Consider the following 14,690-nt stretch of genomic DNA (forward strand, 5'->3'; position numbering starts at 1 on the left):
GAATGGACAATAGTTTATTATCTACTGAAACCGATATTGAAGTTATAAGATCCCAAATAATCTTTTATATACAAACTAACCCCAGAAGTTTCTATAAGTATGTTATGGGACGTGCTGAAGGCTTATATTCAGGGCCAAATTATTTCCCACTGTGTACATTTGACCAAAAAACAAAAAGACGACACAAAGAGGAACTGAACAAGTTTGGAGGTAGATCACCAGCATGCTGTGTCTCCTACTCTTGAACTTCTTACAAAGAGATTAACGCTGCAGACTGAATTTAATCATCTCTCCACAGCTGAGACTACTAAATTATAAACCAGAATAGAGTATCTGAGGCATCAGAATAGCTGAAATTCGTACGGGTTCTGGCGGTATAACAAAAGACCAATTAGAAATTAAGATAATTTTATGTTAAGCTCTATACAATGGAATCACAAAAGAAGTCAAGCTCTTGGATGCATTCTTTGATAATTTGAATATCCCTTCTATTAATAAAGGAGATAAAAACTCTTTGGGGGAACCTAATACTTTGGAAGAGATAATTCTAGCTGTACATAGTTTACAATGTTTGAAGGCCCCCGGTCCAGACAGGTATATGCCCAATTTTGCAAAGTGTTTATTTCAGAAGTTGCCCCTCACCTTGTAGATGTTTTAAATTAATCATTGGATAGGGGTGTTCTTCCAACCACATTTTACCAAGCATCAATTTCTCCAATACATAAAAAAGGGAAGAACCCACTTGATCCAGCGTCATATAGGCCAGTGAGTTTTCTAAATGTAGACACTAAAATAATGGCCATTAGACTGGAAAATGTGCTCCAAACAATAATTCATGAAGATCAGACAGGATTCATTAAAAATAGACAAATGGCTCATAATATTTGCAGACTATTTTTATTATATACTCCTCTAAATCAGATTCCCAATCTGAAATACTTGTATCATTAGATACAGAAAAGGCCTTCGACAGGGATGAGTGGGATTATCTCTTCTCGGCACTGTCAAGGTTTGGCTTTGGCATTTATTTCATGGATCATGAAATAAATGCTCAGTACAGACAAACAAGCTTAGGTCTGATTAATATAATCTAATGCGTTCTACTAGACAGGGCTGCCCGATATCTCCGCTGCTTTTTACATTAGCAATTGAACTTTTGGCAAACTCTTTATGATCCTCAATGGCCTTCAGCGGGATTTTTTTGTGGGGGGCAAAGTGTCTTTAAGTGCAGATGATTTATTATTATTGATTTAGATCCCTTGATGGCGGTTCTAGGAATTATAGATTCTAACATAATTAAAAACATTGTGGAACACAATACAGTATCTGTAACGTTGGGTGTCTTGAAGAGGAAACACAGGAGTAGAACCATTCAATATTTTAATTTCAATTGCTGGAGTGGGACAAACGCTGGACTAGAACAAACACTGGGGTAGAACAAACCATCAAGCTTAAGATCTCAAATTAACAACATAATGTATCACTTCAATAAACTCAACATAACACTTCAAGGACTGACAAAAGACTGAACAAAACTAAAGGGAATTTAGACACAGAGAACTAAATGAGGGAATGAAATACAGGTAGGGATGATGATGAACAGATGGAAGGGATTAGGGCCATGGAAGGCGGAACCGTGAGAGGCTCGAGGGGTGGAGCCATGGAATGCGGTGCCAGGGTAGGTGGAGTCGTGGAAGTTGGAGCCGTGAGAGACTCGAGGGGCTGAACTGGGGATCCTAGTGCCCGGAGCGTAGCCGAAGGCTCGAAAGAACCAGGGCATAGCCGGAGGCTCAGAGGACTGAGGCGAAGCTGGGGGATCAGAGGACAGAGGCGAAGCTGGGGGATCGGAGGACAGAGGTGGAGCCAGTGGGGCTGAGGACCAAGGCAGAGCCGGAGGGAAGGAGGTCCCTGGTAGAGCTGAAGGTGGAGCCAGGTGACCGACTGACCAGGGCGGAGCTGGAGGGACGAAGGACACCGGTGATGCCGACAGCCCACAGTGGAGACAAACTCTTTGCATCAGGTGTATGCACTGTCCTGACAAGCAAGTGACCAACTCACCAGTTTTCTGACTGATAGGCAGCAGCTAGTGAGGCTGGGGAAACTCCCATCCGGGACCCTCACTATTAGCACTGGTGCACCCCAGGGATGTGTGCTCTCTCCACTGCTCTTCTCCCTGTACACAAATGACTGCACAACAAAGGACCCCTCTGTCAAACTCCTGAAGTTTGCAGATGACACCCCGGTCATCGGCCTCATTCGCGACAGTAACGAGTCTGCATATAGACAGGAGACTGAACAGCTGGCTGTCTGGTGTGGTCACAACAACCTTGAGCTGATCACTCACGCACTCACCATTCTGAACAGCACTGTGGCAGTAGTGGAGTCATTCAGGTTCCTGGGCACTACCATCTCACAGGACCTGAAGTAGGACACCCACATTGACTCCATTGTGAAAAAGGCTCAGCAGAGGTTGCACTTCCTTCGCCAGCTGAGGAAGTTCAACCTGCCACAGGTGCTGCTGATATAGTTCTACTCATTAGCCATTGAGTCTGTCCTCTGCACTTCTATAAATGTCTGGTTTGGTTCAACAATGATATAAGAAGACTTCAGAGGACAGTTCGGACTGCTGAGGGGATTATATACACTTCCAGAGTGAGAAAAAGGTCTGGTAAAATCACTCTGTACCCCACTCACCCAGCATACTAACTTTTTGATCTGTTGCCCTCTGGCCGGCGCTACAGAAGCCTGAGCTAGAGGTCTGCACAGGCCTTAAAATGAAACCTTAACCTGATCTGTACCAGTGACAGTGTGGCCCGGCCTTACCCGGCATGAACAATACCATCAGATTTTGAGCCTGAACTAAAAATCGCTTGCAATAGGCTGTATTTTATGCAAGCATATAGGCAACATTCATAACGGTACTGAAACAGTAAACATACACAATTTTAAAAAGGCACAGCAGACCCTCAGTACACTAGAGCAGAAGAGGAAAAAAGCAGTGCCTTACTGTTTATTTGCTGAAACATCACTTGGTGCAGAACAATCTGGAATAATATGAACGGTCCCCTCTATGCAGCCGGAAGTTGTTTAGAATGTTGAATCTTTGTGACAACGGAGCTAAAAACAATCTAGATATGCAAAGAATGAAACAGAGTGCAGGTGTCTCAACATGCTTTTATGAAAGTTTTAATTAGGTGTTTAAAATGTACCGGTCCTTCACGAGACGCTGAAGAAAAGTGACACACGGTGCAAATGTCATTCGTCCAGCATGATTTTACATAGGAAAATAATGGAGAAACAGAACTGTCCCGGGTAAAAACACGTTCTATGGCCCCTAACTCATCTTTTCATGCATGTCTGTGAGTGAAAGCGCGTGCGTGAAACAAGTTCGATAAGCCTGTTTATCAAACCCGGTTGGTTCTCTGGTCCCATCGGTCCCGGGTCGGGTTGCAGACCTCTACACTGAGCACCAGAACCGTCAGGCACAAGAACAGTTTTTTCCCTCAGGCTATCCATCTTATGAACAGTTAAAACTGCCCCATTGACCAATAATTATGTGCAATACACAGTTTAGTCTATTTGTATTTATCCAACATATCTCTTCTGCATTACATTCCCTTGCATCTGTATGTAACAGATTTGTATTTGTACATGCGTGTATGCATATATATATATATATATATATATATATTCTATTCACTTTTATTTTTATTCTATTTTTGTATTATCTCTGTGTTGTTGTTGTGATAAATTCCTCGTATGTGTAAGAATATTTGGCAATAAAGCTCATTCTGATTCTCTGAGAATCATTTTAGAAAGAATCACGATGCATTGCTGAAACTCTTTTCCCCGCACCCCTAAATGGCGACATCTAGTGGTCTGATATTTCTCAGTAACAATCGCACATCCACATATCAGACCGCCCTGTTGGGGTTTATAGTAAACGTCTGACTGGACATTATGCCTAACACACATCTAGCCGTGGATTAAACTGAAAAATTTGCTGTTGCATTATTTAATGATACATTTTCTAGAACAAGAATTTGTCTTTGCTGTGAGATCTGACAAGGAATGAAAAATAAAATGGTTAGACTGAATTAAAATATCTTTAACATATTTAATTACATTCAAGTTTTGTGTGTGTCTGTGTGTCTGTCTGTGTGTGTGTGTGTCACTGTGTGTCTCTCTGTGACTGTGTGTGTGTGTGTCACTGTGTGTCTCTCTGTGACTATGTGTGTGTGTGTGTGTCACTGTGTGTCTCTCTGTGACTGTGTGTGTCACTGTGTGTCTCTCTGTGACTGTGTGTGTGTGTGTGTGTCACTGTGTGTCTCTCTGTGACTCTGTGTGTGTGTGTGTCACTGTGTGTCTCTCTGTGACTGTGTGTGTGTGTGTCACTGTGTGTCTCTCTGTGACTGTGTGTGTGTGTCACTGTGTGTCACTGTGTGTCTCTCTGTGACTGTGTGTGTGTGTCACTGTGTGTCTCTCTGTGACTGTGTGTGTGTGTGTGTGTGTGTGTGTAGTTCTCCTCTCTCCACAGAAATTGTTCAGGACATGTCGTTGTCTGCTGTTCGGAGGCGCTGGCTCCACATCAACCCACACTGGAGTGAACACGACATCATACCACTGCAGAGCATGCTGGGAAAGAGAGGGTATGTGTGTGTGTGTGTGTGTGTGTGTTCAGTGGCTTTAGTGTATGTTATGACTCTGATTATAATATTTCCTCTTCAGGCAGAGCTGTCAATCACACAAGTCAATCTCACTGCAGTGTGCTAAAGACGGTAAGTTTGAGTGACGCAGTGTTTCCAACACTAATGTTTCCGCTACAGTGTTCATGATGTATCATTTGGGTTGGGGTTTTTATTCCATTAGATTACTCAAGGTAAGTTTGTTACTAAGGTAAATAGTGTTACCTAACCCTTCAGACTGTGATCTGATTACCACTAATTTAGTTTCTAAAGTTAATGGAAAAAGTTACATGTAATCCGTTACGCTTTGAATATACCTGGAGATAATTTATTTAGACGAGATAGAGTTAAGGGGAGAGGTGGTGGAGTCATGGTTTACCTGAAGAATAATTTTCACTGCACCCAGATTCAACTGTCTAATGTAAATCTGGAATGTATTGGATTAACTATTACTCTCTCTTCTCAAATGTCTTTTGTTATGTTTTTACTCTATTCTTCTACCAATACCTTCTATGATGAATTTAAAAGGTTACTCAAAGAATGTAATTCAAAACAAGAAGTCTTACTCTTAGGTGATTTCAACATAAATTGGGATGACAAGAGAAACAGGAATTCTTTAAAAAGAATTACAGATAATATGGATTTTACACAACTAATTAAAGGTCCTACCAGATTAACCGCATCCTCACAGACGCAAATTGATTTACTTTTCACAAACAGGCCAGAAAGAGTTGAGAAAACATATAATGTCATTACTGAATTAACTGATCATAACCTAATTTTATTCTCAAGAAAGCTTACAAATAATAGATTTAGGACAAATAAATATCATTCTCAGTATTCTAGAATTCCTAAAGTGAACTTGACAATTTCCAAATGACTATAAATAAAATAAACTGGAATGAAATTATAGCTGGGAGGAATGTAGAGGAAGATAGTGAGAGTATAGCACAAAAGTTCACAAAAACATCCCAAGGTACGAAAAAGAGTAAAAATTACTGTCTACCATGGTTGAGTACAGACTTACTGAAACTGATGAAGGACCGAGATCGTGTACTAAAAGATTTTTTGAAGTTTAAATTGCCAACTGATAGACAAAAGTTTACAATGTTACGTAATAGGGTTACTCGAGAATTAAGAAAGGCTAAAGCAAACTTTTTTATTAGTATTATTCATGAGTCTAGAGGTAATACTACACAAATCTGGGAGCATATTAAGAAATGAATTGGTGTAAATAACAGTGGATCATCAAAGCATCTACAGTTAAAGCTACATGGTAAAATATCTGAGGATCCCTTTGAAATGGCTGAAGCCTTTAAAAGATACTTCATTGACTCTGTGGATGAGATTACTCAAAGTTTCACTGAAACAAAGCATAACATCTTAGTGGACTGTCAGCTTCAAACTTCTAAACCCCAATTCTGTTTAAGTAACATCTCAGAGCAAGAGGTATTAAGGATAATTAAAACACTTAAGACTTCCAAAGCTAAGGACTGTTACAGGATGGACTCCATAATGCTCAAGTTGTTAAAGGACCGCTTGGCTCCATCCATTACAAATATCATAAACCTTTCAATATTTCAAGGGATTTTTCCAAACACATGGAAAACTGCTATTGTGTCACCAATTTTTAAAGCAGGAGATCCCCAGATTATCAGTAACTATAGACCTATCAGTATTTTGCCTGTTGTATCTAAGGTGATGGAGAAGTGGGTTTCAGAGAAAGTCAGTCTTTTATTTGAACAACAGTGACTTTAGCCTGCATCCTATGCAATTTGGTTTTAGAGCTCACCATTCAACAGAGACTGCTACCCTCTTCCTTCTGGAAAACATTAAATCCATGATGGATACGGGTGGTATTGTGGGGGCAATTTTCCTAGACCTTAAAAAGGCCTTCGACACTGTGAATCATGGAATACTTAACAAATTAGCTTCTTTTAATTTTTCCAAGGATACCATTAAGTGGATTGATTCATATCTAAAGGGAAGAACAAATTATGTAAAGGTCCAAAATCATAAATCCACTGTTTATACAAATAATACTGGTGTTCCGCAAGGATCTATACTTGGGCCATTGTCTTTATGTTAATGATTTGCCTTTAGTTTGTTCCGATATAGAAATCCTATTATATGCTGATGATGCTGTTATTTATGTACATAGCAGCACAAAACAGCAAGCTGCTTCAAAACTAACCAGTGCAATGAACTATATCACAACATGGCTTGACAGATCATGTCTAACGTTACAAATGTTTGTAAAACGGTTAGCATGTTCTTTTCAAAGCCACCATGTAGCGTTCCAGACCCTGACATAATGATATCAGGTCAAAATGTGCAAGTTGTGACTGAATACAGTATCTGGGTGTTTGGATTGAATCGAGTCTCTGTTTTAGAACTCATGTAAAAAGTATGTGTAAACGAGTTAGATTTCATTTAAGTAATTTTAGATTTGTTAGGGAATCTTTCAGCTTTGAAACTGCTATGATATACAGGTGAAACTCGAAAAATTCGAATATCGTGCAGAAGTTCATTAATTTCAGTAATTCAACTTAAAAGGTGAAACTAATATATTATATAGACTCATTACAAGCAAAGTAAGATATTTCAAGCCTTTATTTGATATAATTTTGATGATTATGGCTTACAGCTTATGAAAACCCCAAATTCAGAATCTCAGAAAATTAGAATATTGTGAAAAGGTTCAGTATTGTAGGCTCAAAGTGTCACACTCTAATCAGCTAAACACCTGCAAAGGGTTCCTGAGCCTTTAAATGGTCTCTCAGTCTGGTTCAGTTGAATTCACAATCATGGGGAAGACTGCTGACCTGACAGTTGTGCAGAAAACCATCATTGACACCCTCCACAAGGAGGGAAAGCCTCAAAAGGTAATTGCAAAAGAAGTTGGATGTTCTCAAAGTGCTGTATCAAAGCACATTAATAGAAAGTTAAGTGGAAGGGAAAAGTGTGGAAGAAAAAGGTGCACAAGCAGCAGGGATGACCGTAGCCTGGAGAGGATTGTCAGGAAAAGGCCATTCAAATGTGTGGGGAGCTTCACAAGGAGTGGACTGAGGCTGGAGTTACTGCATCAAGAGCCACCACACACAGACGGGTCCTGGACATGGGCTTCAAATGTCAAACGTCTTACCTGGGCTAAAGAAAAAAAGAACTGGTCTGTTGCTCAGTGGTCCAAAGTCCCCTTTTCTGATGAGAGCAAATTTTGCATCTCATTTGGAAACCAAGGTCCCAGAGTCTGGAGGAAGAATGGAGAGGCACACAATCCAAGATGCTTGAAGTCCAGTGTGAAGTTTCCACAGTCTGTGTTGGTTTGGGGAGCCATGTCATCGGCTGGTGTTGGTCCACTGTGCTTTATTAAGTCCAGAGTCAACGCAGCCGTCTACCGGGACATTTTAGAGCACTTCATGCTTCCTTCAGCAGACAAGCTTTATGGAGATGCTGACTTCATTTTCCAGCAGGACTTGGCACCTGCCCACACTGCCAAAAGTACCAAAACCTGGTTCAATGACCATGGTATTACTGTGCTTGATTGGCCAGCAAACTCGCCTGACCTGAACCCCATAGAGAATCTATGGGGCATTGCAAGAGAAAGATGAGACACATGAGACCAAACAATGTAGAAGAGCTGAAGGCCGCTATTGAAGCATCTTGGTCTTCCATAACACCTCAGCAGTGCCACAGGCTGATAGCATCCATGCCATGCCGCATTGAGGCAGTAATTAATGCAAAAGGGGCCCAAACCAAGTACTGAGTACATATGCATGATTATACTTTTCAGAGGGCCGACATTTCTGTATTTAAAATCCTTTTTTTTATTGATTTCATGTAATATTCTAATTTTCTGAGATTCTGAATTTGGGGTTTTCATAAGCTGTAAGCCATAATCATCAAAATTATATCAAATAAAGGCTTGAAATATCTTACTTTGCTTGTAATGAGTCTATATAATATATTAGTTTCACCTTTTAAGTTGAATTACTGAAATTAATGAACTTTTGCACGATATTCTAATTTTTCGAGTTTCACCTGTATATGAATGCCCTCATTTTACATACTGTTTGACAAGCTGGGCACAAGCTAACAAGTCTACAGTGAAGTCACTTGAAAGTCTTTATAAACATACTCTTAAAGTTGTAGTTCAGAAACCTAATAGTTTTCACACCTGTCAAATCTTATATACCCATAGACTTCTGAGTTGGGAAAACTTGATCACTTACAGTAATCTTTGTCTAATATAAGATATTGCATAGCATGGCCCCACCTCCACTGAAGAGATTTGTTACGCAGAGAGCAGGCACTCATGTCACCAGAGGTATCACAAGAGGGGACTGTATCATTCCCACTTGATAAAGTGCCTTTGGTCAGTCAGCTTTCTCTGTAACAGCAACTAAACAGTGGAATCTATTGCCAAGGCTGATAAGAGAAACAAACACTTATCGTTCTTTTACTGGTCATCTTAAGAACTGGCTAACTGATAATCAGATATGTGCACATTAGACTACTGACTGCCTACTGAGAATTGTGGCATGCTAGCAGATTGTCTTGTGTAAGACTTTGAAATCTCAGTATGTTTTAGCCTATGTTTGTGTGCTGATGTTGCTTGTTACTTATTGTTGTGTGTTGTATCTGTCTTATCACTATTTTTCTATGTTGTTATTATTTGTGGACTGTAAAAGTCATTTGATGTTTTTTATAGCTTGATTGGTTGCCATCATAATAACTGGCCAGGGACAACAGATGAAAATTAGCCTGTTGAGCTAACTCTGGCTCATTTACAGTTATTTTACTGTTAATTAATGAGCACTGTCCCTGTAAAATAAACAAATAAATAAAATAAAAAAAAATAATTTAGTTTCTAAAGTTAATGGAAAAAGTTACATGTAATCCGTTACTCTGCGCACACTTTAGAATGTGGGCGTCGGCCCGCAGCTCGGCTGGTGAAGAGGATTCTGGGAGGGCGTACGAGTCGGCCGGGCCGTTGGCCGTGGCAGTGCTCCCTTCAGAGTGACCCGAGCGGACACATCTGTGGCTGTGTGCTGATCGGCAGGAAGTGGGCCCTCACGGTAGCGCACTGCTTTGAAGGGTGAGGCCACAAACACACACATACATTATACACACTTTACGTGTGAACACACAAGCACAACTGTAAACGATTTTCAACCCATGTGTTTGATCTGCAGGCGCGAGAGTGCCGACGTTTGGAAAGTCGTTCTTGGCATCAATAATCTGGATCACCCGTCTCCGTACATGCAAACACGGCGAGTCAAAAGCATCATCCTTCACTCGCGATACAATCGTGCCGTCGTGGACTATGACATCAGCGTGGTGGAGCTGGAGTCAGAGGTGGAGGTGACCAGTTATGTCCGACCCATCTGTCTACCGGACCGCAGACAACTACCCAAACCTGACAAATACTGCCACATCACGGGCTGGGGACACGTGGGCAGCAGAAGTGAGTGAACGGTACATTCACAAGGACACATACGTGAGGTTATAGTTCAGGGTCAGTAAGTTGAAGGTCACTTCTTGAACCCTCATAAGTTTACTGGAAATATGTGTGACCTACACTTATGCTAGTCCATCATATCCCATGATGACTTTAATCCATCTGTTCTTTGATGGCTAGAACATGTTCATCTTATGACACACGTAATGAATGACATGTAGTAGATGAATCATCAGTTTCAGTGTCATCACTGTGTCCTCAGCAGCAGTACAGTTTGTGTTTAAAGGAATATTCCGCGTTCAAGTTCAGATCAATCATCAGCATTTGTGTCATAATGTTGATCACAACAAAAATGTGTTTTGACTCGTTCCTCCTTTAAAAGTTACAGTCATTTACAGTGGAAGTGAATGGGACCTTTAACTGCATTCACTGATGCTGGAACAACAGCAACAATCACACACTGTCAGTCGTCCTCATCAGATCTGGATCATGTCTCTCTCGGGTTTATGGCTTCATCCAAACACTGAATTAAGAGCCATGAGAAGAGCATCAGATTGAGTGTTTCTGGTCCGGGGGTTTATTAATGATATCTTACTGCGGTTTCAGTCCGTTACCGTGTGTGTCCACAAGGAGGCAGCACCGTTGAGCACAACTGAAACCGTCTGACTGAAGAAAAATGATAACGCTAATCAATCATTTCTGGTATTACACTGTCTTAACAGTGCTGATTTAAGGGAGCGCTGAGTCTTTCCCAAATCCTTTGTGCTGCAGGCCAGTAGTTATCCATTACATCACATAACCACACACACACACACACTTACTCACACACACACACACACACACACACACACACACTTACTCACACACACACACACACACACACACACACATACACACACTTACACACACACACACACACACACATGTTGTGTTTCCATGTTTTATGGGGACTTTCCATAGACATAATGGTTTTTATACTGTACAAACTTTATATTCTATCCCCTAAACCTAACCCTACCCCTAAACCTAACCCTCACAGAAAACTTTCTGCATTTTTACATTTTCAAAAAACATAATTTAGTATGATTTATAAGGTGTTTTCCTCATGGGGACCAACAAAATGTCCCCACAAGGTCAAAAATTTCGGGTTTTACTATCCTTATGGGGACATTTGGTCTCCACAAAGTGATAAATACACGCTCACACTCACACATACACACACACTCACACACACACACACACACACACACACACACACACATACACACACTTACACACACACACACACACACACGTTGTGTTTCCATGTTTTATGGGGACTTTCCATAGACATAATGGTTTTTATACTGTACAAACTTTATATTCTATCCCCTAAACCTAACCCTACCCCTAAACCTAACCCTCACAGAAAACTTTCTGCATTTTTACATTTTCAAAAAACATAATTTAGTATGATTTATAAGGTGTTTTCCTCATGGGGACCAACAAAATGTCCCCACAAGGTCAAAAATTTCGGGTTTTACTATCCTTATGGGGACATTTGGTCCCCACAAAGTGATAAATACACCCTCACACATACACACACACACTCACACACACACACACACACACACACACACACACTGATCGATGATGTGATGATGTTAGCCTCATGGACTCTCATCGTCCCATCAGTAGACAGACACGAGAGATGCTGATGTTTGAACTCTGTGTGTTTCAGTGCCGTTTAAGCTGCAGGAGGGCGAGGTGCGCATCATTTCTGTCTCTCAGTGTCAGTCGTACTTTGATATGAAGACCATCACATCACGGATGCTCTGTGCCGGATACGAGGCGGGAACCATCGACTCGTGCATGGTGAGTGTGTGCTGCACATCAGCATCAGTACACAAGAGCATCCACAAATGATCCAGAGTGGATTAAAGAACATCTTTTTAATGAATCTGGTTACCATGACAACAACTTCACACACTTACAGTTTTTGGTTGCTGTACCCCCTTAATCATGTGTGTGTGTGTCTCCAGGGTGACAGTGGAGGGCCACTGGTCTGTGAGGAAGATGACGGCCGCTGGTCTCTGTATGGTTTGACCTCCTGGGGCTCCGTGTGTTTCTCTAAGGTCCTGGGCCCTGGTGTCTATGCAAATGTCACTCACTTCACTGAGTGGATCGAGAGACAGATTTACCTGCGCACATTTCAGCTGCTGTAGGTTGAACACACACACACACACACACACAGCTGGAGATGAGCTGCTCTCTCACCTGCAGAGTGGAAAACGAATCTGTGAATGAACTTCACTGATCATCCCAGCAAGATAAGTGTGTGTGTGTGTGTGTGTGTGTATTACATTGTGTCCTAACCAGACGTGATGTCACAACACTGAGATAAACACACTGTTCTGATGTTATTCATGTGGAGGAGGTCCTCACCGCTTCACCCAGTGTTACTCGTTGGTTTAATGGTGTCTGTTTCACAGATCGCGTGTGTGTGCAGCATCATCAGTGTAACTGCAGATCTATTCACAATATATAACGATTTATTCATAATTATCATAAATGATCAAGTGGTTATCAGGAGTGGCTCATTGAGAATTATTACAAACTTGATCACAATAAAATCTAATTTACATGTAGAGAAGGGTCAAATTTACACCCAAATGATATGTGTGTGTGTAGCGTGTGTGTGTGTGTGTAGCGTGTGAGTGTAGCGTGTGAGTGTAGCGTGTGAGTGTATGTGTGTGTGTGTGTGTGTGTGTGTGTAGCGTGAGTGTGTGTGTAGCATGTGTAGCGTGTGAGTGTAGCGTGTGTAGCGTGTGAGTGTAGCCTGTGAGTGGGTGTAGCGTGTGTGTGTAGCGTGTGAGTGTGTGTGTAGCGTGTGAGTGTGTGTGTGTAGCGTGTGTAGCGTGTGAGTGTAGCGTGTGAGTGTGTGTAGCGTGTGAGTGTGTGTGTGTAGCGTGTGAGTGTGTGTGTGTAGCGTGTGAGTGTGTGTGTAGCATGTGAGTGTGTGTAGCGTGTGAGTGTGTGTGTGTAGCGTGTGAGAGTGTGTGTGTGTAGTGTGTGTAGCGTGTGAGTGTAGCGTGTGAGTGTGTGTGTGTAGTGTGTGAGTGTGTGTAGTGTGTGAGTGTGTGTGTGTAGCGTGTGTAGCGTGTGAGTGTAGCGTGTAGCGTGTGAGTGTGAGTAGCGTGTGAGTGTGTGTGTGTAGCCTGTGAGTGGGTGTAGCGTGTGTGTGTGTAGCGTGTGTGACTTGCATCTAGACTGACAGACGTCTGTTTTCAGTGGGTGAGTAGTTCTTGACAGTATTTTATATTGCTTAATGAAAGCCTATATTGTGTTTAATTAGTACATTTTAAATGTGTATTCTGCTAGAATCAGTGTTCAGTGTGATGCAGAAATGAATATAGTGTCCATCGCTGCAGGCGTGTGAAACAGTGTTCTTTTACCGCTCATCACTTTTCCCACAGCATTTCCTCTGCTGCTATTGGTGGGTTCTGTAAGAGGCGGGACTGTTGAAACCTCTCAACCAATGATATTCTCTCTTTAGTGTTGTTGATGACATCATTGCTTCTTGTGTTCTCATGTGGGTCTCTGGTGTGTTATCAGTGTTATTGTCATATTCACACAGTTCTCGTGAATGCTTCATAAGAATGTATCAATTCTGCATTTAAGTGCAACATTCCGTCTGTTTGTATTTTTTAAAGAATATTTTTCTACAATTTTTGTGCACATAAAGCTGTAAATCTGAACTGTGATGTACTATGTTTTTAATGCTCTGTAAATATATTACACATGTATGTAAAAATATAAATGCACATTAAAGATTCCTATCTAGTAAACGAATCCTTCTTTGTTCAGTCTGTAAAGACCCGTCTGTCACGCATCAGTTTTCATTTCAAATCTTTTAACGTTATCTAGTTCTAACAAAAAATAAGATCTGTGCCTTTATTGCTTTATCGACAGTGTTTGTGTTATAATGTTTCTTTAAATGTGTGTTCCAGTGAGACCCTTATAATGCAAGTCAATGGGGTTTAATCTGTCAACATTAAAATACTGTTTCACAAGTACATAAACAATGTGTGTGAACATGATTTTACTGTCATTAAATCACGCACCGACCACATCTGTGTGAAGACAATTATACAACTTTATTACCATGACGACGTAACACTGTAAATCCCTAAAACAACCCGTTCAACTTTACAGCTCAAATAATACATGAGTTTTAACAGAAGACTTAAGTTAAAAATGAAAACAGAAGCTGTTGTTCTGCACAAACAAACATCACAACCCCCCTAAAGTTTACTGTGTGAAGTAACCCCATATGTTGTGGTAATGTAGCAATGAATCATATGAATAACTGTTATAGTCTGTTATGTGTCAGTACATAAGAGCAAGCATGTGTTTCTGATGTCACTTTTAAACCCCTTTATTATCTGAAAATGTATCTAATGTTTTCATATGATTGTGTAAAACATTAGATATGAACTATAATACTGTTGCTATTCTCACTGCTTGACAATGATACCACACGTGGGTAATAAATGTAACACTTT

General features: G+C 40.9%; 1 protein-coding gene across 1 annotated transcript in view; it reads left to right on the forward strand.

The window, feature by feature from the left end:
* The window catches only part of corin (corin, serine peptidase), a 92,937-nt gene extending 78,789 nt beyond the window's left edge, over positions 1-14,148 (forward strand). The window contains exons 18-23 of the mRNA XM_052100861.1: positions 4,521-4,649; positions 4,729-4,778; positions 9,609-9,783; positions 9,881-10,152; positions 11,867-12,000; positions 12,168-14,148. Coding sequence (XP_051956821.1) covers positions 4,521-4,649; positions 4,729-4,778; positions 9,609-9,783; positions 9,881-10,152; positions 11,867-12,000; positions 12,168-12,350 — 943 coding nt within the window. The 3' untranslated portion in view covers positions 12,351-14,148. The remainder of the gene's footprint in view (positions 1-4,520; positions 4,650-4,728; positions 4,779-9,608; positions 9,784-9,880; positions 10,153-11,866; positions 12,001-12,167) is intronic.
* Positions 14,149-14,690: the final 542 nt, after the last annotated feature.

This window comes from Xyrauchen texanus, chromosome 31, assembly GCF_025860055.1.
Source record: "Xyrauchen texanus isolate HMW12.3.18 chromosome 31, RBS_HiC_50CHRs, whole genome shotgun sequence".
Lineage (NCBI taxonomy): Eukaryota > Metazoa > Chordata > Actinopteri > Cypriniformes > Catostomidae > Xyrauchen > Xyrauchen texanus.